At 34.4% G+C, this 23,627-nt stretch overlaps 3 protein-coding genes across 3 annotated transcripts; all 3 read left to right on the top strand.

Moving 5' to 3' along the window:
• The first annotated feature begins 7,902 nt into the window (after window positions 1-7,902).
• LOC121265599 (CBL-interacting serine/threonine-protein kinase 23) lies at window positions 7,903-16,481 on the top strand. The gene is made up of 15 exons (XM_041169279.1): window positions 7,903-8,771; window positions 9,866-9,928; window positions 10,158-10,229; window positions 10,360-10,467; window positions 10,646-10,726; window positions 11,071-11,124; window positions 11,209-11,334; window positions 12,189-12,278; window positions 12,424-12,543; window positions 12,635-12,763; window positions 13,377-13,493; window positions 14,325-14,381; window positions 14,491-14,565; window positions 15,547-15,622; window positions 16,226-16,481. Exons 1-15 carry the CDS (start codon window positions 8,592-8,594, stop codon window positions 16,261-16,263), a joined length of 1,386 nt encoding a protein of 461 aa, XP_041025213.1. The 5' UTR covers window positions 7,903-8,591; the 3' UTR covers window positions 16,264-16,481.
• A 367-nt stretch (window positions 16,482-16,848) lies between these two features.
• Window positions 16,849-19,393, top strand: LOC121265674 (receptor-like protein EIX1). The gene is made up of 3 exons (XM_041169361.1): window positions 16,849-16,897; window positions 17,785-18,940; window positions 19,108-19,393. Exons 1-3 carry the CDS (start codon window positions 16,849-16,851, stop codon window positions 19,391-19,393), a joined length of 1,491 nt encoding a protein of 496 aa, XP_041025295.1.
• LOC121265600 (receptor-like protein EIX2) lies at window positions 18,743-21,126 on the top strand. The gene is made up of 2 exons (XM_041169280.1): window positions 18,743-19,567; window positions 19,684-21,126. Exons 1-2 carry the CDS (start codon window positions 19,454-19,456, stop codon window positions 20,938-20,940), a joined length of 1,371 nt encoding a protein of 456 aa, XP_041025214.1. The 5' UTR covers window positions 18,743-19,453; the 3' UTR covers window positions 20,941-21,126.
• Window positions 21,127-23,627: the final 2,501 nt, after the last annotated feature.

Raw genomic sequence — 23,627 nt, 5'->3', positions numbered from 1 at the left:
CACGATGCTTGCATTTAGAGTTTTCCTTTATCAATATCATTAACATATTATTGATGGGTAAGCTAACATATTTTAATATTTTCTTAGATGTAATATATCGTACAACAAGTCTATTAAAGACTTAGGTGTGTTTGGATGTTGAAGTGAGTTGAGTTGAGTTGAGTTGTGATGATAAAATATTGTTAGAATATTATTTTTTAATATTATTATTATTTTAAAATTTGAAAAAATTGAATTGTTTATTATATTTTGTATTGGGATTTGAAAAAATTGTAATGATGAGTTGAGATGAGTTAAGGTGAGTTTGGTAACCAAACGCACCTAAAAGTACGTATGTATTTTGAATTTTAATTCATATTTTACCCTCGCTTTTGTTTTGAAATTGGGATGAAACTCTATTTGTGTATTTATTTTTTGAGCAACGTACAAAATTTATCCCTCAAGTTTTTGTCAAGTTTGTCCTTCACCCATCATCTCTCATTGTTTTGAGTTGCTTTTGTTGATTTGTTTACCATGCACTAATAATTCATGTAAAAGTGAAAATCACAATCTAGTAGGACACAATTGAACAAATAAATGAAAAAGTGTTCGATCCTGAACGAGCACCATGGAGAGGCAAAATGCATCCGTGTTGCTCCCTCGAACACTCTTTGTTTATTTTCTCAAGAACTAAACATTATTGCTCCATTTTGAGTTATTACCAGCTCTTGGATGTCAAGTAGTCTTTGTTTGTTTACCTCGAGATTAGAGCACTGGGCCAATTTGTCTCTCTATGCTTTACATGCTCGGGCATCGAGCTTCAACATGATCCAAACCGTCCCTTTATGATTTACGTGTTTGGGCGCCCAAATCCAATGTAATCCAATCAATTATATTGGGGTCTGATACTTTTGGAGACTAAGAGTAGGCTTTTCATGATCGGGAGCTCCGATGTGATCTGATCGATTTGTTTAACTTGACCAAGAGAACGAGCCCCATCGTAGGTTTAACTTGACATGTCCCAGCGAGGATTCGAGCATTCATGGAATTAATCATAGAGTTTTGGCTTCTAAGAACAATCACCAAAAGCTAAAGTGCTCACCCTGCCCCAACCTCTCTCAGGTTTCAAGCACCGATGGAAATGGAATTGATCAAATCGTTCGAGAGCTCAACTCTTGAGTATGGATGCCACAAGCATAGTGCTTGTCCCGTCTCGTGGTGCTCTTTGTGCTCCCATGCTTGCCCCGACCATGGGAACAAAGGGTAGCAAAGTGCTCAAACAAAACTGCTACGTACAATCGCGGTGGGAAACCGCAGTGTAATCAGCTGACGTGGATGATTAAAAAAAACAGACGAAAGACGACATGAAGAAGAGAAAGTATCCCAGGCTATTAATGCAGACTGTGAGGTTGAAGGAGAAAGTGTTCTCGGTGAGTCTCCCATGGCCAAACCAACTAATGATTTTCTCTTCAACAATTTATCAAACACTTTGCATGCATTCTTAGCCCCATCGCAGCAGCTCTTCTGCATTTATACCCTTTTTTTCCTTGATACAACCAAACAAACAGCAAGTTTCTAAGACTACAAATACAAGAACTCTACAGAACTCTAACCTCTGCAAGTCCGCCCTTTTCCCTCCCACCGTACATTCCTTTATTCTCAGTTACTCCATTCTTTCAAGGATAGTTGTAGCAGTTTTGGTAACGACAAGACGGTGGAAATGACAGAGACTACAAAGGAGCATGGTGTTGGTGATCATATCTAGGTACCACATGAGAATGAGAACAGGGAGACCTCTGAAACCTCAGCAAATCAGGCCCATTAATTTCCATCTTTATGGCTCTTGTGGTTCTTGGCTCTAGATGGTTTGGTAGTCGTGCGAGCTCAGACTAGATGTATACTTTTTATTTTGGGTCATTTTGGGAGCGTCTATGAATGAGCTTGCATGCTATAACATTGGTGTGGGTTATTCTAGGATAGACTTCTTTTTTCTCTTTGGGAAATTACTACCACTAGAGACTTTTCTGCTGAACAACTATCTAGCCACCTATTCGAAGAAAATAATTGGCAAGATCGTGGCTGGTACAATCGCCGACATCGATGGTATCCGGGTCCGAGCACTTTTCAAGTGGTGATCCATCACTGGGATCCGATCCAGCATCGATGACTTGGTGTTCGAGGTCGGTATTGTCACCGCCAAGTACCCCTCCAAGAATCTCGACGAGAGCCCAACTTGTGAGGGAAAGCACTCTGCTTCCTGGATATGGAGATGGACGGAGGGAGGGAGAGGGAGGGGAAAATTAAATTTTGAGGGAGAAAGAGGGGAAACAAAATGAGAGGTAGAGGAAGGGGAAAATGAAAGCGATGCAGGCAAAATAGGGATGGAGGCCACCAGAGCCCCTTCTATCTTCGAGCTGTAACGAACGACATCGATCAAATTTTTTGCCACGTCAAATGCGATGCCGCAAGGGTGCCCCAGGCGAGTTGTCTATAAACTTTTTCAATTATTAGTAGTAATAAGCAAATAGAATGCCCTCTCAAGAGGGCATAAAGCCCAATGTGCCTCGCACAATTGCACATAATCCAGACATCACATTAAAGAGGGCATAAAGTTCTGAGTAATGAATAGTTTTTTAGTATACAAGTCTCACACGCAACCTGGTTTATAAATGCGACTTTTGAAATATGAAAATATTTCTCATGACTTTCTATATTAATCTTAAATATCAAGTTACAATTTTTTGTAAATTTGAATTTATCTTTCTTGGCGGCACGAAGAGCAGGGACGAGGTCAAAATTATAATTTTAGAGGGATCAAGTATTTTAGGTTGGAAAAAATAGTTTAATTATATTTTTTTAGGAACACGGCTAACAAAATGATAATTAATAAAGATAATAATAATTAAAGAGCACGAAATGAAAAATAAATTCAAAACCTAAAGAAAATAGGCATTTCACAAAAATCATAATAACAAAAAAGTTTATATAATGACTTAGGGTGCATTTGGATATTGAAGTGAGTTGAGTTGAGTTGATAAAATATTATTAGAATATTATTTATTATTATTATTATTATTTTAAAATTTGAAAAAGTTGAATTGTTTATTATATTTTGTATTGAGATTTGAAAAAGTTGTAATGATGAATTGTGTTTCCAAACAAAACCTTAATTAAAAAGTTTATACATAAAGTTTAGCAAACAAAAAACTAAAATTATGATTTAAATCCTCACAAAGTTTGTAGAGAATATTAATGACGACTACAAATAAAAATATTTTATTTATCTTCTCATATCTTCTTAATTTAAGGAAATTTTTTCAAGCTAGGGGGACATCCTCTCACCCAATGCCAAAAATTCGCACATGTTAGTATAGGAGAAAGAAGCGTTCCGGCCCACGACAGCATTTTAGGTCTCGATCGGTGTGGTCTAGAGCTTTTGGCAATGGTTCGATATTGTGTCAGTGCGTACATACATGACGATGAATGAAAAATAAATGCAGAAAAAATATAGGAGAGGGAGACACACAAATTTACGTGATTCGATACTAGCCTACTTCCACAAGTCGTTTGGGAAGACGAATCTACTATAATATGAATATTTTACAATATCTTATGATTCCTCATTTCTCATTGTATAATGAAAGTTGAATATCTATTTATTGGAGGAGATATTCTCTCTAGAGCCCTTATCGCAAGGTTGAGGAATCTAAAGAAGTCTCATTTCTTGTCCAGTCAGATTCCTTTTTATCCTTAATCTTAGGAGTGATGAATAATGACAGCTTTATATCACTTTTCATTAGCATGTCTATTTGCTGTCTCTTATTTCTCATTTTTTCTCTCATTTTTCATCCATTCTTTATTTTTCCTTTGACATCTTTTTTTTTTGTCCCCTAATTGTCTATTCTCATTCTCTCATTTTATTGTTTTTTAGTGGGAGCCCTTTGAGTTGGACATATCTTATTTCAAATACCGCCACCACCACCACCAAGTACCACTAATTAGGCTTTGTTTATTTTCACAGATGAGATGAGATAAAATGAGTTGAGATAAAAATTGAAAATTGAATAAAATATTGTCAGAATATATTTTTTTAATATTATTTTTGTTTTGAGATTTAAAAACGTTGAATTGTTTATTTTATTTTGTGTGAGAATTTGATAAAACTATTATGATTAAATAAGATAAAAAGTTTTGAGATAAGATGAGATGCGACCGAACAATATGATCGCAAATACATAATTTAATTTCTATTTTTTTTAATTCTCAACACCTCCTCACACACCCCCCTTCACACACGTGTTGTTACTTGTCTGGTATAATTGAGAAGTGTGATCTCAAGATGGAGTTCATGTACTTCATGTTTTCGTTTCTGTAACTGACGAAGTTCATGTATTAATAATTGGTTTAATTAAGCAAATGCTAGACGTAACAACTCTAACCTATATATAAGTTTCTTAAAGCTAGAGGTTCTGAACTTCTCCGATTCCCTCTAAAAAATTAAACATGTTCTCTCTCTTTGTTGAGTCGATTTCTTATCATTCAAAATATGTAGTTTTAAGAATTAATAGTTTGTTTGGACACTTAGAATATATAAGAATATGTGTGAATAATAGTGACATAATTTGTGAATAGTAATGAAATTGTTTGATCTGAGTTGTACTGAGTTTTAAGAAATAAGAGGAAAAAAAAAGAAGTTAAATTAAAATATTATTGGAATATAATTTTTAATATAATTTTTATTTTGAAATTTAAAAAAAAATTGTATTATTTTTTGTGTTTTGTTTTGAAATTTGAGAAAATAATAATGATTAAATGAAAAAAATTGAATATTTAGAATTGAAAAGTATTTTATATTTGAGTGATATTTGATTATAAAATATTTAAAAATATCTGATAATACATATATACACAAATAAGGCCTATGACTATTGAATTTTCTTCCTGATAGCGTAAAAATTACTTTCTTGTTTTTCATGTGTTTAGTATGCTTCTTCAAGTTATAGCCAAGTTAACTCATTTTTTCATGTTTGGACACTATGAGAATTATCATAATTATCATAATTTTTTATAATTTCATTTATAATCATTTGTAAATATTATTCAAACACAAAATGGTTTTCAATTTCAAACTTTTGATTTTTTTATCTAATTATTACATAATTATTATTCAAACACAAAAATTAATATAATTTTTACAAACTTTAAAATAAAATATAAATTACATTAAAAATTATATTTAAATAAATTTTTAATTTTATAATATTTTTATTCAGTTTTTTTTTTTTTTATCTTATTTTCTGAAATTCATTCAAACATTTTCACTCAAATAATCTAATTACTATTTATAAAATTCTAAAATATTTCCATTATGCAAACATGCCCTTCTACCCGAGAATTGTCTCTTGCCAGGTTTTCAGGCTACAGCTTATCTTCGACTTGAAACTTTCCAAAAAGTAAGGGGGATAAAGGCAGAGAAAAGTTGGCTTTAGCAAATGCTTTGAATACTGTTAATACGAAACTCTTTGTAAGTTAAAAGGTCGTTTTCAAGGATTGATCAATCACGATTGCTTGTTTGACCTCGCCAAGGAAGATCAAACTTCAAGAACCATTGAGTAAGATGTTTAAGTCTTGATTTAGATAGTAAATTGAGTTGAGATGAAATGATATGAGATAAAAATTAAAAAATTAAATAAAATGTTAGTAAAATATAAATTTTTAATATTATTTCTTTTTTAAGATTTAAAAAAGTTGAATTGTTTATTATATTTTATTTAGAAGTTTAGAAAAATTATATTAATTAAATAAATTTTATTTACAGTCCTGAGTGAAAGAATGTGTGTGCAATCCTATTAATAAATGTGAGTAAAAGGAAAAAAAGTATAATTTTAAAAAAGATATTATTGTAATTTTTAATTTTTTTTTTAAACATAACTATGGGCTTGCATAATCTATCCCTATTTGAGAACTGTATATAGACTAACTCGAAAGTAAATAGTAGATGCATAGAATTCTTAAAAAAAAAAAAAAAAAAAAAAAAAAAAAGAAAAAGTATCCAATGCAAACAAGACCATTTCGTACCACTTGTTCATTCCTTTGCGTAATTGATGAAGACGTTTGAATAATAAAGCAGATCTACAGTGTTGTTTGATGAATAATTGAATGTTTATTTATTCATTGACAGATCTACGGATCTACAGTATTGTTGTTGTTCCAAATAATATATAGCGCACACACTAATCTTCTGAATTATTGAAAGACTAGGAGAGTTTTATATGTCATACAATGTATGTCCATAATGACCTAATCTTCTGAATATTATACATCATGATTATCCGGAAGTTTCATGTCCAACATGTGTTTGTGACTTTGTTCCATTCTCCAGAATTTTCTCAAGTACAATAGTTCTCTCGGATTCTTGAATCAAATCTTGGTGAAAGCAAGTTTTTCTTTTTCTTTTTAACCTTTTAAATGAAAAACTAATTAAAAATATCCCACCTAAATGAAAATACATTTTCCTATTTAGTTAATTATGGAAAATTATTTGTGCGAAATTGAAGCGTACAACTCCCGTGTATGCCTTTCGACAACAAAATAGAAAAAAAGAAATTCATATAAAAAATTATATATTTTTATAATAGGTATCGTTCTTTTCAAAAAAATTGTAGAGTGCTTATACTGTTTAAATTTGTATTTGACATTATTCTGATTATTTCTTTTAGAGAAATACTTGATTTATAGAAAAATTTTATAAACTAATACGACTTTTAACATGTTTTATAGTGTAAAACTTTATCTTATTATAAAGTAGATATTTAAAATTTTTATATAACTATATGTTAAATTGATGGTATTTATATAAAGTGATATTATTTTTATAAATTTTATAAAAATATCCCTTATTTAATATATGATTGTATAAAATTATAAGAAATAATTGTAATTCTATCATTTTTTTCAAGTAATAAGATTATAAGTTTTATTTATAGAATTTTTTTTTTTTTATAAACCTACCTACCGCTTCTCATTTCTTAACTATATAATAGCGTGCACGTGTAGGTATAAAAAGAACAATCCTAATCAAACCGAGAATATCCACCGAGTGAGTACCGATTGTATTTTTTTTTGTTTTTGTTTTTTTTAAGGTTAAGGAAGTGATTTTTAATAACTTTGTGATTTTTTTTTTTAATTTTTTAAAAATATTTAAGGTGTTTAAAAAACATAGAAATAAAAAAAGAATTTTTACATGAATTGTTGAGATTCTCGGTAGGTAGTCACTCGGTTTGGATTATAAGTTTAGATGAGATAAAAGGTAAGGGTTGTATTGGATTTAAAGATGAGATGATATGATTTTATATTAAAGATAAAAGTTAAAAAAAATATTATTAAAATATTATTTTTAAATATTATTATTGATTTGAGATTTGAAAAAGTTGAATTGTTTATTATATTTTATATAAAAATTTGAAAAAATTGTAATAATTAGATAATATAAAATGAAATATTTTTTGAATTCAAATGAGACTTAAATATAATATTGTTATAATATTTTTTTAATATTATTTTTATTTTAAAATTTTAAAAAATTAAATTATTTATTATATTTTATTTAAAAAATTTTGAAAAAATTATAATAATTAAATTTGATGGAACGAGATAAGTTATAGTTTCTAATACAAAGAAGACTTTCCAATCCAGTTCTCGTTCTCACAAAACATTGTGAATTACGAATCGCATTCAAACACAACGCGCAGAGTGGCGAACTACCTATCCTTATTATACTCTGACTGGTAACACTGACGCATCACGAATGCGACCCACCTGGACGGCTGAGACGTTGAGCTCTCAACTGAAACAACCAATCGCTCTACGACACGACTGCACCTGCCAAGACGCGACTGCATGACGCATGAAGCAAGCGACCGCATCATGGCTCAGCCCTAGTTCCTTCCGCCTTCCTCGCGTACGCACGCGCATGCACCAGACCCATAGACACAATACGATGTTATACATACCCGATTCCAATCAATCACTCGCTCACACCGGCCTGATAACTCCAGCTTCAGCTACCAAGAGCAGCCAACCGCTCAATTCCTTTTTCCGAAAATAGCAGAGAAGGAAGTTTACGACTCCCTCCAGATCTCTGCCTCTCATTGATTTCGCTTTCTCATTATTAATCTGTTTACGATCCCGTAATTTGCTATGATTCTTACAGCCTTTTAATTGCTGTATCCTCATTGGTCGGTTTGAAAATGATTCATGAGGTTTATATCTGTTCTAACGGCCCGTATCTCCAACAAAAGCTGGAAGCCCGGGTTTGATTTCGATAAGGATATTTAGAGAATTTTAGTGCCTTTTTGTTTCCGTTTTAGTTTTTATTTAACAAAAAAGGAAAAATGAGGGTTTCGAAGTCTCAGGTATGGCAACCCTGCAAGAAGAAGAGGTCTTGATCCTTGAGCTCTAGAGAGAGCGGAAATCTGACTCTAGAGAGGGAGAGATATTGAGAGTGGAAGGATCTTGGAGAGAGACAAACAAAAAGAGAGAAACAAGTTTGTGAAGGAGTCCGATTCTGGAGTGGAGGAATTGCGCTGTGGGGGAGGTCCCAGAGGGAGAATATGGCGTCTCGGTCGAGCAATAGCAACAGGACGCGCGTGGGGAAGTACGAACTGGGTCGGACGTTGGGTGAAGGCAATTTCGCCAAGGTTAAGTTCGCTCGGAATGTCGTTTCCGGCGAGAATGTGGCCATCAAGATTCTCGATAAAGAAAAGGTTCTCAAGCACAAGATGATCGGCCAGGTCTAACTCCCCATTTTCGTTAGGATTTTACTAATGATAGATGATTTCTTTTTAGGTTGGATTAATTCCTCGCATTTGTACGGATTTTGTTAAATTTATATGTTTTGAATAATTAAGCTTTTCGTTTTTGTTTTAAATCTTGGTTTCTCAATTTGGAGGGGTAATATTTGGTGATTGACTGTTTGGTTTCCTTGAAAATAACTAGGAACTTGGCGAAGAAATTTTTGTTACTTTTAGATGAAAACAAAGCAAAAGTCAACTTTGGCGAGGTGACAAAATCATTTTGTCATTCTGTGACCAAATACAATGTACAGGAAGTCGTATGTTATGAACCACTAGGTAAAACTCACTAGGTAGAACTCACCCTTGAAAACTAGCTTACAATGGAAGGGTGCCTAGGTGCTTATAAACCATCAACCAATCTCATACTTAGTCGATGTGGGATCGTAACATCGTATCGAATTTATTATTATTATTATTATTATTTGTTCCTGTTACGAGGGAAAGAAGTAGGCTTGCCTAGCATTTTAGTTGGGAAAAATTGTAAACTCTTTGAAAATAACATCTTGTTAAAAAAAAAGAATTGAAGAGACGTGGAACTCAGTTTATTTCAGTTTTATCCGGAACAGCTGAATAAAATTGCAAATTGATTGAATCGAATTCTATTAAGTTTAGATAATTAAGTTTTATATGACTTGATTTTGAATCAAGTGTGTGGATGCTAAAAGATAATCTTTTGTAAGATGAATGGAGTCATAAATTTGGGAAATTTTGCGTATTATAGTGAAGACGTGGCAATCAACTCTAGTTTAGGTTTTTTTTTTTTTTTTTTTGGGGGGGTGGGTTGAATCTAATATTTTCTTACTATATTAATTGCAAAAAAGAGGAGATATAAGGAAAAAAAGAAAAGAAGCAACATTTTGATTGCCAGATGAGTTTTTCACTTCACAGTTCACACCCCGTACTGGGAGTATGTGATATATGTATGAATGTGGCCATGCAAAAATATTGCTGAAGTTTTAAAGTTATTTCTTTCAGTTTGAATATCAATATGTCTTACATTAACTATTTTCTGACTGGTTTATCCTTTGCAGATTAAACGTGAAATTTCAACAATGAAATTGATTAGACACCCAAATGTTATCCGTATGTATGAGGTTAGAGAGCAGAGCCACTTCCTTTCATTTAATTTTTACCTTATCGCAATAATATGGCATGACTAGTCATTCAGTATATTCTTCATGCTTTATTTTTAGTCGTTGATATTAACCTTTTACAGCGATAAATTTCTATGTTCTGGATTTTCCACATGTTCAGTACTTAATTATAATGTTTCTTGACTATCTTCTGCATCCAAATTGATTTTGGGCTGTATTACTGGTGTAGGTGATGGCTAGCAAGATGAAGATATACATTGTTTTGGAATTTGTGACTGGTGGGGAGCTGTTCGACAAAATTGTAAGATAGTGATTGTCTGCTGCTGATGATTAACATACGCAATCTGTAATAAAGTGCCTAAATTACTTGTTCATGATATGTTAACGACTCTATATAATAACTGGTTTTTGCATTGTATCTCTTGAGCTAGGCAAGTAAGGGGAGGTTGAAGGAAGATGAAGCTAGAAAGTATTTTCAGCAACTTATTAATGCTGTGGATTACTGTCATAGCAGAGGTGTCTTTCATAGAGACCTAAAGGTGTGATTCCGTACTGTTGTTTCTGCTATCCCCTTGCCTGCTAATGTTTTCGGAATGTTAGCCCCCGTGTTTTCAAAGTTAATAATTCAGTTGGAGGTGATGAACTGATCTGTATGTATTTTTTTCAACTATCTCAAAATGAAAAAAACTGATGATATTTTCGTTTGTCTTTTCACAGCCAGAGAACTTACTGCTTGATGCTAATGGTGTTCTCAAAGTTTCAGATTTTGGATTGAGTGCTCTACCACAACAAGTTCGAGTGAGTATGAAGACTTAATGCCTTACACAAAAAAGTGTGATTAGGTGTTGTCTTGTGTATACTTCATGTGTACTTGGGAAATGCCTTTCGTTGTGTTTCATTAAAACCTTACTTTTACCGATAAAAAAATTTGCCTTGCACAAAAAGAATATCATAATAAAAGTTATCCAGAACTTAATATGAGAGGTGTTAGTGGCTACTGGCCCTAGAAGCCTCATCTTTCAGTTTGATTTGTCTGTGCCTAACAGTCTTTTGGATTTTTGATACTGTGGCGAAGTATGAGGCATCTTTGGCATAATCAATTTGTGAAGGTTTATGACTGATAATCTTATCCCTCTCTTTAGGAAGATGGGTTACTTCATACAACATGTGGTACGCCAAATTATGTTGCTCCAGAGGTATATTAGGTCTTGTTTCTAAGTGCAAACTACTATTTCTTAATCTTATGAACCTATTTTTTCATTCACTCCCTACTTTTCCAGGTGATCAACAATAAAGGATATGATGGAGCAAAGGCAGATCTGTGGTCATGTGGTGTGATTCTTTTTGTCTTAATGGCTGGATATTTACCTTTTGAAGAATCCAACCTCATGGCATTATATAAAAAGGTTAATTGCTCTCTGGTTCTCTGTTAACTCATACTTCCTAATGTACACGTGAAGGCAGTGAACTTGTTGTTACAGATGCAGATGAAGTAGGTAGATAATGTTCTACACTGTAAACAATTTTAACAAAACTGAGTGATAGCTGGTCAATGAAGTGGCGAAAGGCAGTGAACTTGTTACATATGAAGATGACGTAGGTAGTTAATTTTCTACACTCTAAATGATTTTAACAAAACTGAGCGATAGTTGGTCAATGAAGTGGAACGTACGTGGAAGCCATGCTTCTTGTAAGGCAACAGAATGGGGGCAGAAGAAAAATTGGGGGCCTTCGCTTTTTTTCTTTTTTTTTTTTGTATTTACGCAAAAAATAGAACATCTTTGCAAATGTGTCATCACTGTGGTCTTTTCCGCTTAAAACTTTTACTATGTGTGTCTTTCTGGTTGCTTGTGGTGATTGTATGATGCACAATTTACATTGTATGGTGTTGATAGGGCATTCTCCGTTCAAGTGCGATTTGAATGCATAGATCTTATTGCATTGTTGTGTATCTTCTTGTCAATAATGCTATGTATACAATACTCAAGGAAAAGAGTACAGGTCCCAGACAAATGATAATTTAGTTTCTTGTTTTAAGTGTATGTCACTTGCAAACCATGCAGTTGTAAGATTTGTGGTATATACGTAGACAACAGAAGTTCCTATTGGGGCTGGACTCTTGGGCAGGTCTAGTTTATCTGATCTTTTAAATGAGTGCTTGCTATTTTTAAAATGTGAACTTTATATTCTTCGTTTGTAAGGCTCCATAATCTGACCATTGATGTTTATAAGCTCTATGCTCGCTCTATGATCTATCCAGATATTCAAGGCCGACTTCACATGCCCTCCATGGTTCTCCTCAAGTGCAAAGAAACTGATCAAAAGAGTCCTGGACCCTAATCCCTCAACAGTACGTCATTGTCTCTTGTTCATTATTATTGTTTACAACCATGTATTTCTTTTGTATTACTTATAAAAATGTATTTATTGCTTATTACGTAAATAAAAAATGTATTTCTTGTGTATTTAATATCTGAGCCAATCAAATGAAACAGCGAATTACAATTGCTGAGGTCATTGAGAATGAGTGGTTTAAGAAAGGATACAAGCCACCTAGTTTTGAGCAAGCTGATGTTAGTCTCGCCGATGTGGATGGTATTTTCAACGAAATTGGGGTAAGATTCATGTTGTAGTTATATTGTTCTTATTATTGTTTTGGTTTTTTGGTTATATTATGACTTTATAATTTCTGTTTACCATGGACAGGATTCTGGAGAGCTTATTGTGGAGAGGCGGGAAGAAGGGCAGCCTGTGGCTCCTGTCACCATGAATGCATTTGAGCTCATCTCTACATCTCAGGGCCTCAACCTCAGCACTCTCTTTGAAAAGCAAATGGTATGCTTGACTTTGGCTCGTGATATCTGACATGGAAAAAATTGTACTGGAGAAACCTGATATTTCAACTGTCGAGGCAACACCTCATATATATCACATGAGAAAGGATGATGATCTGTTGACCTAAATGCTAACTTAAGGCAGTTCAAAAGGATGTGATTTTTTTCTCCACATGTTACTAGGCTTGAGGTTGTGATAATTGTACACTTTGTGCTCAAATTCTGTGTAGGTTTTGATATTTTCAAACTATATGTGAAAATAAAGGCTGGTTGATACTTCAAAATAAGTGCTGATATAGATAATCAAGAATAATTTTAGAGAAAATCACACAAGCCCCAAACTAATATTCATTTTGCAATATGACCACCAAACTATCAAAATCGTCACTAAAGGATTTTAAGTTTTAAAAATAGAGGTAGTATAGAAGGTAAATGAAAAATTTGATAATTTAGTGGTCATAATACAATCTGAGTGGTTGTTTAAACTGTAATTTTTCCATAATTTTATCTTTAAAATTTCGTACAGTTGAAATAGCTAACTAGCTTATCATTTGTTGTTGGATTGCACCTTGACATCAATTTTAAGAAATTGCTGACAAGTCTATGGTAACCAGGGACTTATTAAAAGGGAAACCAGATTCACATCCAAATCTCCTGCTAAAGAGATAATCTCAAAAATCGAGGAAGCTGCAATGCCTCTTGGTTTTGGTGTAAAGAAAAATAACTACAAGGTTCAATACTCTCTTTTCCATGCAATTATTGCAATTGTCTGCTTATGTTAACTTTTTGATGACTGTCAATGGTTGGGTTTTGTAATCTTTTTGTCAAAATCTTGATTACTTCATGGTTAAGTTACTCATGCAATTGATGGGACGAGGTACATTAATCACAATCAATATTTCAGCATTTCCCCTCATGTTGGGCAAACTTCTTAATAAGTTGGCTCAACATGTGGATTTTTTTTAAAAATTGAAATAGGGTTAAAGAGTTGAGTGAGAGAACTCCCATATTGTTGTTCTGATACTACATTAAATTACCAATTATTCTAAAAGATTTAGTTGATGAGAAAATTTGTATTTAATCATTCAGTAAATATTTCCGCAATGTCGAATATTTATATTGCATGATTGGTTGCATAAAAAAGGCCCAATAAATTGTATTCACTTGCAAAGTATGGTATTAATCTTCTGGTTCCAAATGAGATTCATTTAGGTTGCGTTTGGATGTTGAAGTGAGTTGAGTTGAGAAGATAAAATATTGTTAGAATATTATTTTTTAATATTATTATTATTATTTTGGGATTTGAAAAAGTTAAATTGTTTATTATATTTTGTGTTGGAATTTGAAAAAGTTGTAATAATGAGTTGAGATGGGTTGAGAGGAGTTAAGGATCCAAATGAAGCCTTAATCTCGTTGCTTCACTTTCTCATGGTTGGAAATTTTGAAGGGCAACTGGAGAAATCTAGAAGTCCAACTTTAGTATTAATCAATCAAGTATTCAATTATCTTTCACTTCTGACACCCCACCCCCCAATTTGTCCCTCATTTTTTACCTATCTCAGTTGAAGCTTCAAGGTGAAAAAACTGGACGTAAAGGTCATTTATCTGTGGCAACAGAGGTACATCTATTTAAATCCACCCCCCCCCCCCCCTCCCCCTTTTTCTCTGTTCCTGTAATTTGTCCCTTGAAGTAATTTGTCCAGAACTGTCTACAATTCTCTTTTTCAGATTTTTGAGGTGGCCCCTTCACTCTACATGGTTGAGGTTCGCAAGTCTGGAGGAGATACTCTAGAATTTCACAAGGTATGGTCTACAATGTCATTTGCACTTCGTGGCATCTATTATTATAAAAATATTTATCTATTGAAATTCTGCCTCCATTGGCATTAGGCCATGGTTCCTAGGCTTCCTCACCTAGTAGTGGTGATTTCTCTGCCACCAAGCTGTCAATGCATGTGTAGTGCAGCCAATGGACTACACCAAGGTCCTTGTTGCTTGCTTTTCATGGCTTGCGATTTTGGAAGGACAAAACTCAGGGAACATAGGCCTGAGGTGTTAGTGATGGTAGTGGAGTGCTCTGGGTCTCTATTTACACGTACCTGCATCACAAGTGATTCACAACTGAAAGTCTCCCTCCATGTCATTCCCATACCAAGGATGGGCAACTTATCAGTCCCCATCCCCACAACATTTCTTCAGTAATTATAGATCATATGTGTGTGTGTGGGAGAGAGTCTAGTGACTTATGTGATGGTTGTGCACGGCAAATAGAGTGAACCTTGGGGTTTACAGTTACATAAAGTGCATGGAATTTTTGTAATTATGTAATAATTGAAGGGCAAAGCTAAAAATAGATGTGATGTGGCATGAGACGAGGCAACCTAAATCTGTCACTGTCAAAACCCCATATTCATCCTTTTCCCTTTTCATTTTTGTAAAATTATATAGCTGTCCCATGTGGTCTGAAGCAGGGAGGATGACCTTTTGACCCAACTCATTGCCTCCACTACTTGGGGTGGCAATAAGCCTGGACATACGGGCCACTTTTAATCCTGGTTGGGACCTAGCACGTGGCTGCAGATCTGGACTACTGTTTGTATTTCTGAGGCCATTGGGGCTTTTATGTCAGCCAAAAACCAAACTCCGTCCTCCCCGCATGTGGCTTGGACAGGACAGGCCAACTTTAGAATTGGAACCTTTAGATATTGTTATTTTTCCATCTTATGAAATCATTTGTTTTTCCTCATTAGCTCAAGTTTACAATCGATTATCCCAATGTTGCAGTTCTATAATAGTCTCACAACTGGGCTGAAAGATATTGTTTGGAAAACTGGGGATGAAGCGGAGGAAAGGAAAGGAGGTTAGTTTTCATTATTGGTGATTATTTTCATATTTCTTTTGAATTATAATCAATTTGCCAATGGTCTATTGATCGTGATTCTTCTAAAAATATATCAGTTTTCTACTGGAGCTTAAAGTATGCAAAATGTTTCTGATGCTTGGGAGTTCTTGCATCCGTGCCTCAAGATTTTTAAATTATTGGAGGTCATTTATGATATGTCAAACTTGGGCCTTGTCTAATTACATGGTTTAATAAATTCTTCTTACTTATAAAAAAAAAAAAATTATGATATGTCAAACTGACATTTTTTTTTTTCTTTATGGAAGCTGTCAGTTGACATGTAACCTAGCTAATTAATGGCCCATTTTCATATTTTCTAAGCCGATACCTTGCAGTGAATGGCCCTTACTTTTTAGATTTGACAAACGAGAGATTTTCTTAACCAGAAAAGTAGAAGACACATCACATTAACTCCCCCCTCCCCTCCCCGCGGATGGCAGATCTTGGGGATGTTCTCTAGTATTATACATGAGCAAGAATTATGTGTTTGCTTTCCCTTGGCATAATCGCACAAGCAAATAACATTTACTTCTTTTTATTCTATTGGTTGTAATTCTACAGGTGATGGACCTGATGGTGTTGTGGCTGCATCTAAATGAGGGTTTCCCCGGGTGAAATTGTTCAGAGTACTCAATTATGGACTGTGTCGCCTTTGCTTGACCCTCTCATTCTCAACCCTATTGTTGGTTGGATTAGACATTGCAAATATATCTGTACATACTTTCTTCTCCGTATGATTGGGTATTTTTGGTTCACATCTGTCAAATTTGTGTGAACACTACTGTACTGTAGCCAATTAATTTTCCTTTGGCACCGGGTATCCGGACCAAAATCCCGACTAATCCCGAAGTGTACATTTGGGTCTATTGTGTTTGATGCATTGGTGCTGCTGTTATATCCTAGGGGATGAGTTATGTATATGATGGATGATTGCCTCTGTACGTGACCAGGTCAAGGGAGTCTCTAAACTGGCTTTTGATATATACTTTTATTAATGTCACTTTCATACATTTTAAAAATTCGAAATTTAGTTTTTCTGTCCTGTTAAGTTTTAACGGAATAATATGCCACGCGGTCAAAAGTTGAAATATAATTAATATGGCAAAATGAAATTATATGAGTATCATAAAAAACAGCATTTATTTGCAGTGGTGGCTGAGAGAGATTTCGACAATTGATAGGACATGAAGCCTTCACAAAAATGGCTTATTACGGAGAGGAGATTGTATAAAGGTAAAGTTCTTTTTTTTTTTCATTTTTTTTTTCTTTTCTATTTTTGTTTATTTCAAACTTTTGAGTGATGTTTTTATAAGTTTATGAATGATGTATAACAAGTAACTCAAGTCGAATTTGAATAAAATTATATCATACTCCTCTGCTAAAGTCTAACCACGTATGTACGAATTCAAATTGTTTACACACCCTTATAAATTTCAACAGTTTTCAAGAAATTTTCTAGATATCGATGGGTCATAGAAAACATGCTTCAGTGCTATTGGTGTTGATTTCTCAAGTCAATGGATATTTTCTTCACGTCCATTGCATACTTAATTAATCAGTACATGACCTTTCAAATTTAATGACTTGACCATCAATATACGTCATGACTTTCTTTCATTTTGAATTAGATAAATAATCACAATCCACATTATTGGCAGAGGTCTTCTTGATCGTGAAACTTTTTTCTTTAATCATTTAACAAGTGGATCTCACATTTATAAATTGAGTATAAACACTACAATATATCTATACAAGCTAGCAACGATATTATATACTCTAAACACATATAATTAATTTTCTATATTATTGAAAAATAGGTTTTCAATAAACATCTTAATTTTTGAAATATCTTTTTATTTTTTGTTGTCAATAAAAAATAATTATATATTGTTTTTAAACAACAATCAAAGCAGTTCCAATCTTTTTTTTTTTTACCCCAATATATACGTAACACTGAAATCTAATTGGTGTAAATATTGAAGTGGTAGACCGCACAATCAACATCCCATAGAAACATGATCGGATTGACTAGTCAACCTAGTGTAGTTGTGACGGCAATATTACATTCTTCGCCAATCTTTCGTGCTTCATCTACTTTATATATTGATTTGGTGTGGCAGGACAAGTATCCTTAATTCCCAAAAGAATATCATTAGCTGTTCATGCAAGTATTTCAAGAGCAGTATGGCTAGTTCCCACGTCTCCATTGCTCATCTCTTTCTGTTTTTCTTCTTCCTCTTTCTGTTGGGATCTCCTTGTTTGGAATTTTATTAAACACGCTTCATGCACCGAAAGCCTGACTGTCAAATGCTTAGAGAAGGAGAGGAAAACACTTCTTGCCTTCAAAGAAAGTCTTACAGATCCATCAGGTCGGCTCTCTTCTTGGGTTGGTGAAAATTGCTGTACATGGATAGGCGTTGGTTGTGACAACAGAACAAGACATGTCGTCAAGCTTGACCTCAAAAATCCAGTTGATCCAGTCTTTGACCTCGAAGCTTTCCAGAAATCATGCTTGGGGGGTAAGATAAGCCCTTCTTTACTCGATTTAAAGCTTTTGAGTTACCTAGACCTAAGCCTGAATAATTTTAATGGAAACAATATTCCAACTTTTTTGGGTTCCCTTGAAAGTTTGAGGTATCTTAATCTCTCGTTTTCATCTTTTGGTGGAGTTATTACTCCCCATCTTGGTAATCTATCACGGCTCCAATATCTGGACCTTAATTCACTTTCATTCTTTGGCCCCCTTTCAAGTCTGGAAGTCGAAAGCCTACATTGGCTTGCTGGTTTTCCTTCCCTTAAGTACCTTAGCATGAGTGTGGTAAGCCTCGATAAAGCATCAGATTGGCTACAGGCGGTTAATGTGCTCCCTTCCTTATCGGAGTTACACTTGGGTGGCTGTGGACTTGTTAGTCTTCCTCAAACCATTTACTCTATTAACTTCACAGGGCTTTCTGTCCTTGATCTCTCTTTCAACAATTTTGACTCCCCAATACCTCACTGGCTGTCAAATCTGAGTGACCTTACAGTACTCAATCTTGACGACAACTCCCATTGCGGTGTCTTTTCTGGTACTACTGCAATTTTTAATCTACATTCTTTACGTGAGCTTCATCTTTCATATAATTTCCAACTTGAAGGTCAGTTACCATCTAGTCTGGGAAACCTGACCAACTTGCGTATATTGGATTTATCTAATAACAATTTTATAGGAGAGATACCGAGCTCATTTGCCAACCTTTGCCAATTGCAAACGTTTGATCTAAAAGTTCCAACAACGTAAGTGGGGAGATAGTTGGGCTTGTGGATGGTTTGTCTTAATGTTCTACATCCAGCCTAGAATCACTATCTTTGGGATGCAATAAATTGCTTGGGGGTATCCTGCCACAGTCACTGGGAGGGCTCGAGAAATTGAAGACTATTGACCTCGATTATTGTTCTTTTAGAGGCTCAATTCCATCTTCTGTTGGGAAATTGTCATCCTTGCAGAGACTTGACCTTTTCGGAAATCAAATGAATGGAAGCATTTCAGAAACAATTGGGAAGCTATCAATGCTGGTTTTCTTGTACTTGGATTCCAATTTTTGGGAAGGTGCCTTAACTGAAGATCATTTTCAGAATCTCTCTCGATTAGAAGTAATGGCTTTGTCTGTTCCAAAATCCACCAAATGGACATTTGTCATAAAAGTAAATCATGATTGGCTTCCTCCTTTTAAGCTTAAGCGTCTCTGATTATATAATGTGTTGATTGGACCACAGTTTCCAGCATGGCTTCAAAATCAAACGGAGCTCATGACTCTTAGTCTTGACAATGTTGGCATTTCCGACACAACTCCAAACGACTTTTGGAATTCCTGCTCAAATATTAGGGAATTATATTTTCCCAATAATGGAATATGCGGACAGGTACCACACTTACCAATTCGATCAACCTTTGGCAGATTACATTGACTATAATTCAATTGTTCCAATATTTGCACATATCACTTTTTCTCATGAATACTTTTTTTTTTTTTGTACAGATCCCTAAAAACATAGGTGAACTATTGCCCAAGTTGTCATATTTGGACTTCTCTTCAAATTCTGACTGGTGGAATTCCCTCTTCTATTGGAATGTTAAAAGAATTGGGAATTCTTTTTTACAAAACAATCATTTATCTGGGGAACTCCCTCCTCATTGGAAGAATTTATCATCGTTATCTCTATTGGACATTTCAAACAATAGCATATCCGGCAAGTTTCCAAGCTCAATGCAATATTTGAGTTCACTACGATGGTTATCATTAAGCCAAAATCATCTTGAAGGGGAGCTTCCTTCCTTCTTTAGATATTGCACAGGCTTGAGAAGCCTCGATCTTGGAGAAAACAAATTGTTTGGAAACCTATCGGCATGGATAGGAGAGAGCTTATCATCTTTAGTGAGGTTGAGACTGAGATCTAACTCTTTTGAGGGGAGCATACCTTCACAATTATGTTTACTTTCAGGTCTTCAGATTTTAGACCTTGCAGACAATTATCTGTCAGGGGGAATCCCTCCATGTCTGGGGAACTTGAGTACTAAAACTAGAGATGAATTTTTTTTGACTGAGGTGGAAATGTTAGTGGTTATGAAAGGTAAAGAATATCTACATTATTTAAATCTCTTTCTTGTTTATTCTTTAGACCTTTCAAACAATAATCTATCAGGAGAAATACCTGACAGTATTACAAGCCTATCCAAGTTTATCAACATGAATTTGTCTGTGAACCATTTGAATGGAAAAATTCCTGAAAATATTGGGAATATGCACGATTTAGAATCGCTTGATCTCTCAAGAAATGAGCTTTCTGGTCCATTCCCAGAAAATTTGTCTGCTTTGAACTTTTTGAGTCACTTGAATTTGTCATTCAACAACTTGTCGGGACAGGTGCCATATGAAAAACAGCTTCAAACACTGAATGACCCATCTATATATGAAGGTAACTATCTACTTTGTGGCCCTCCTCTTCCGAACAAGTGTCCAGGCTCTGAAACTGATCCTAGAGGATCTCCAGGTGAGGGAAATGGAGAAGATGACAGGGACCGAAAGGGAATACTTGATTCACCAATATCATTCTACATTAGTTTGGCAATTGGATTTATAGTTGGATTTTGGGGAGTTTGTGGGACTCTGATTGTTAAAACTTCATGGAGGCTAGCTTACTTTAGAAGCTTTGATCATATGAAAGACAAGATTTATGTTTTCATTATGGTCAAATTGGTTCCCTTTCTAAGGAGGATCAAGTTGGAGAGAAGATGAATCTATGGGAAATTATTAGATTGGTCAGAGTGGTTCCCTCATGTGGTCATACACAACAGGGAAAACTCCTAAGTTTGCTTGTATGTTTTTTTTTTTTTTTTTTTTCCCTTCTTCTTCGTACTCTGAATGCTTAAACTTTTATTTGCTGAAAGCTTTTCTAAAATATTTGGTTTTGGTGTTATATTAGACCTTTTATCCTTACCACATGCATTGTGCCATTCAAAAGATGATAAGTGGCATCACAGGTTCTTTATACCCAACATATATATATATATATATATATATATATTCTAAGGTTTCCACAATTAATGCTCGTCCACATATTAAATAATAAGACCCACATTTGTCGAAGAGTGCATCTTTGTTCTGGGACGCGGTGTAAAAGTGGCTTTTACACCCTCAAATTCCAAGATGCAACATAGAAGATGCACAAGTTTTATTAAGAAAATATGCATCACATGACCGAAACTAATATAAAGCATAATTCTTAAAATCCCTTAACTCTAATTATTTTCAAAACTATCACCATCAATCAGGCCGCCGCATGTGGGTGGCGGCTAGAAAACCACCGGCCGACCGTTGCAAGTCACTAGATTTTGGCAATCGGAAATTTATTGGCCATCGTCCAGGCCACCTTTTTTTTTTTTTTTTCAAATTTAAATTTTAATTGTTTTAGTTTTTAGAAAGTATAATTTTGTGTTGGTGTGTGCATTTTATCATTCATTAAAAAGTTAAGGTCATGTGATGTGTTTATAGGAAGGTGTAAAAGTGAATTATGCACCACATCCGATTGAAATTAAATTTTTTGTGCAACCATAGAAGTAAACAAAGAAAAAACACAAAATTATAACAATATATTATGATCTTTTGCCTGAATTAGGCATCATAAGAACCCTCCACGATAATTAATAAGATGATCTCGAAGCACTGCATGCCGTTCATCTTCAATTAACAATATGTGTGAATCAGTATCAGTCAAGAGATTAAGTTAGATTGTTGATCCTCATGAACTGTTGCTAGTTGCTGTCCAATTTGTTGGCAAAATTAAAGCAAACTTAATATCAACCATTCTTAAAATCACAAGGATAAAAGGATAAATTAATCAAATCCTCATAACTATGATCTCTCTCTCTCTCTCTCTCTCTCTCTCTCTCTCTCTCTATATATATATATATATACATGGCATCGATCATTCAAAAACAGTAAGATACATGCATGCAGGCACCATCCATTTTGAAACAATTAAGCTGTCTCAACAAGCGTGTCTTCATTAAGCTGCATGCTCGACTTTAAAAGCCTATTTTTGGTTAGTGAATTAAGGAAGATCAGAAGTCATGCATGCTACTTGGTGGGTGAATAATTTTACTCGATCGCTCAATTTAAAGCTTTTGAGTTATCTGCAGTACCCAAGTCTGAATAATTTTAGCGGAAACAATAATTAATATTCCAAGGTTTTTGGGTTCCCTTGAAAGTTTGAGGTATCTTTATAATCTCTCCTTCTCATCTTTTGCCGGTAGTACTGGAATACTACAGAATTGGACAAACTTGTTTTGAGAAACGATCATTTATCTATGGAACTAACTCCCTCCTCAGTGGGAAGAACTTCGCTCATTATCTTTACTTGACATATCAAACAATAATATATCTGACAATATTCCAAGCTCAATGCAGTATTTGAGTTCACTAGAGGAGTTATCTGTTGAATAATAAACTTAAATAAAGTTATTTTTTTAGTAGATTCATGAACTAGAGTCCAGGTTCATCTTGAAAGAAGTAATTAATGTATTTGGAGATTCATGTATTGGGGGTATTCATGTACTTGTGTATTTGTGTACTAGGGAAGTTCATGTATTAGAGTAAATGCTAGGTAAATCTATAAGCCTATAAATACTCATGTATGCATTGGCACAAAGCAAGCCACTTGAGAAGTAATTCACTTAAAGAAATTTCAGAAATAGTCTCTCATCTCTTCCCCCTAGAATAGAATATCAGTTTTTTTTCCTCCAACATTATCATCACACCATAATCATCTTGAAGGGAATCAGCTTCCTTCTTTCTTTAGAAAATACACAAAATTGAGACACCTTGATCTTGAAGGAAACTGATTTTCTGCAAACTTGCCGGCATGGACTAGAGAAAGCTTATCGATAATCATATTCATGGTCGGTTTCCTCTCCAAGTTATAATGATAAGATAAGATGAAATAAGTTCAGTTGAGAGGAATTACGAAAACAACGAGGCCTTAATGTCTCGATGTAGCCATTTAGGAGACATGATCGTATCAAGCCACAAGAGTTAAGAGGCCTAGGAAGAAAGGGAGTCGTGCCACATCCCCCACGATATATAGGAAAAGAAAGGTATGCCTAAAGCAGTGGGTGTTGTTCTTTCATTTTTTTGAGATACATCACACAAAAAATCTAACTTAGGCATCAGAGATATCTATTCAAAGAGTCTGAGGTTCATTCTTTATGCGCAGGGATAACGAGGTGGCATCGAGTGTACCAAAATTTGCATCAACAGTTCCCCACTTTGGAAGATCAATCTAGAAAGATGAAACGATGGGGCAAGCAAAATTCCTTGATATGCTTTACTATATTTCGTAACTTTTCTATTCTGAAGTTCATTCCGTTAATCTATAATTTTTCCTACAACCTCAGCATTGATGTAGAAGGTAGGGGCAAACAATA

This window comes from Juglans microcarpa x Juglans regia, chromosome 5D (genome assembly GCF_004785595.1).
Source record: "Juglans microcarpa x Juglans regia isolate MS1-56 chromosome 5D, Jm3101_v1.0, whole genome shotgun sequence".
In the NCBI taxonomy this organism is placed as follows: Eukaryota; Viridiplantae; Streptophyta; class Magnoliopsida; order Fagales; family Juglandaceae; genus Juglans; species Juglans microcarpa x Juglans regia.
Note: the sequence above shows the minus strand (reverse complement) of the source record. Positions and strands in the feature narration are given on the sequence as shown.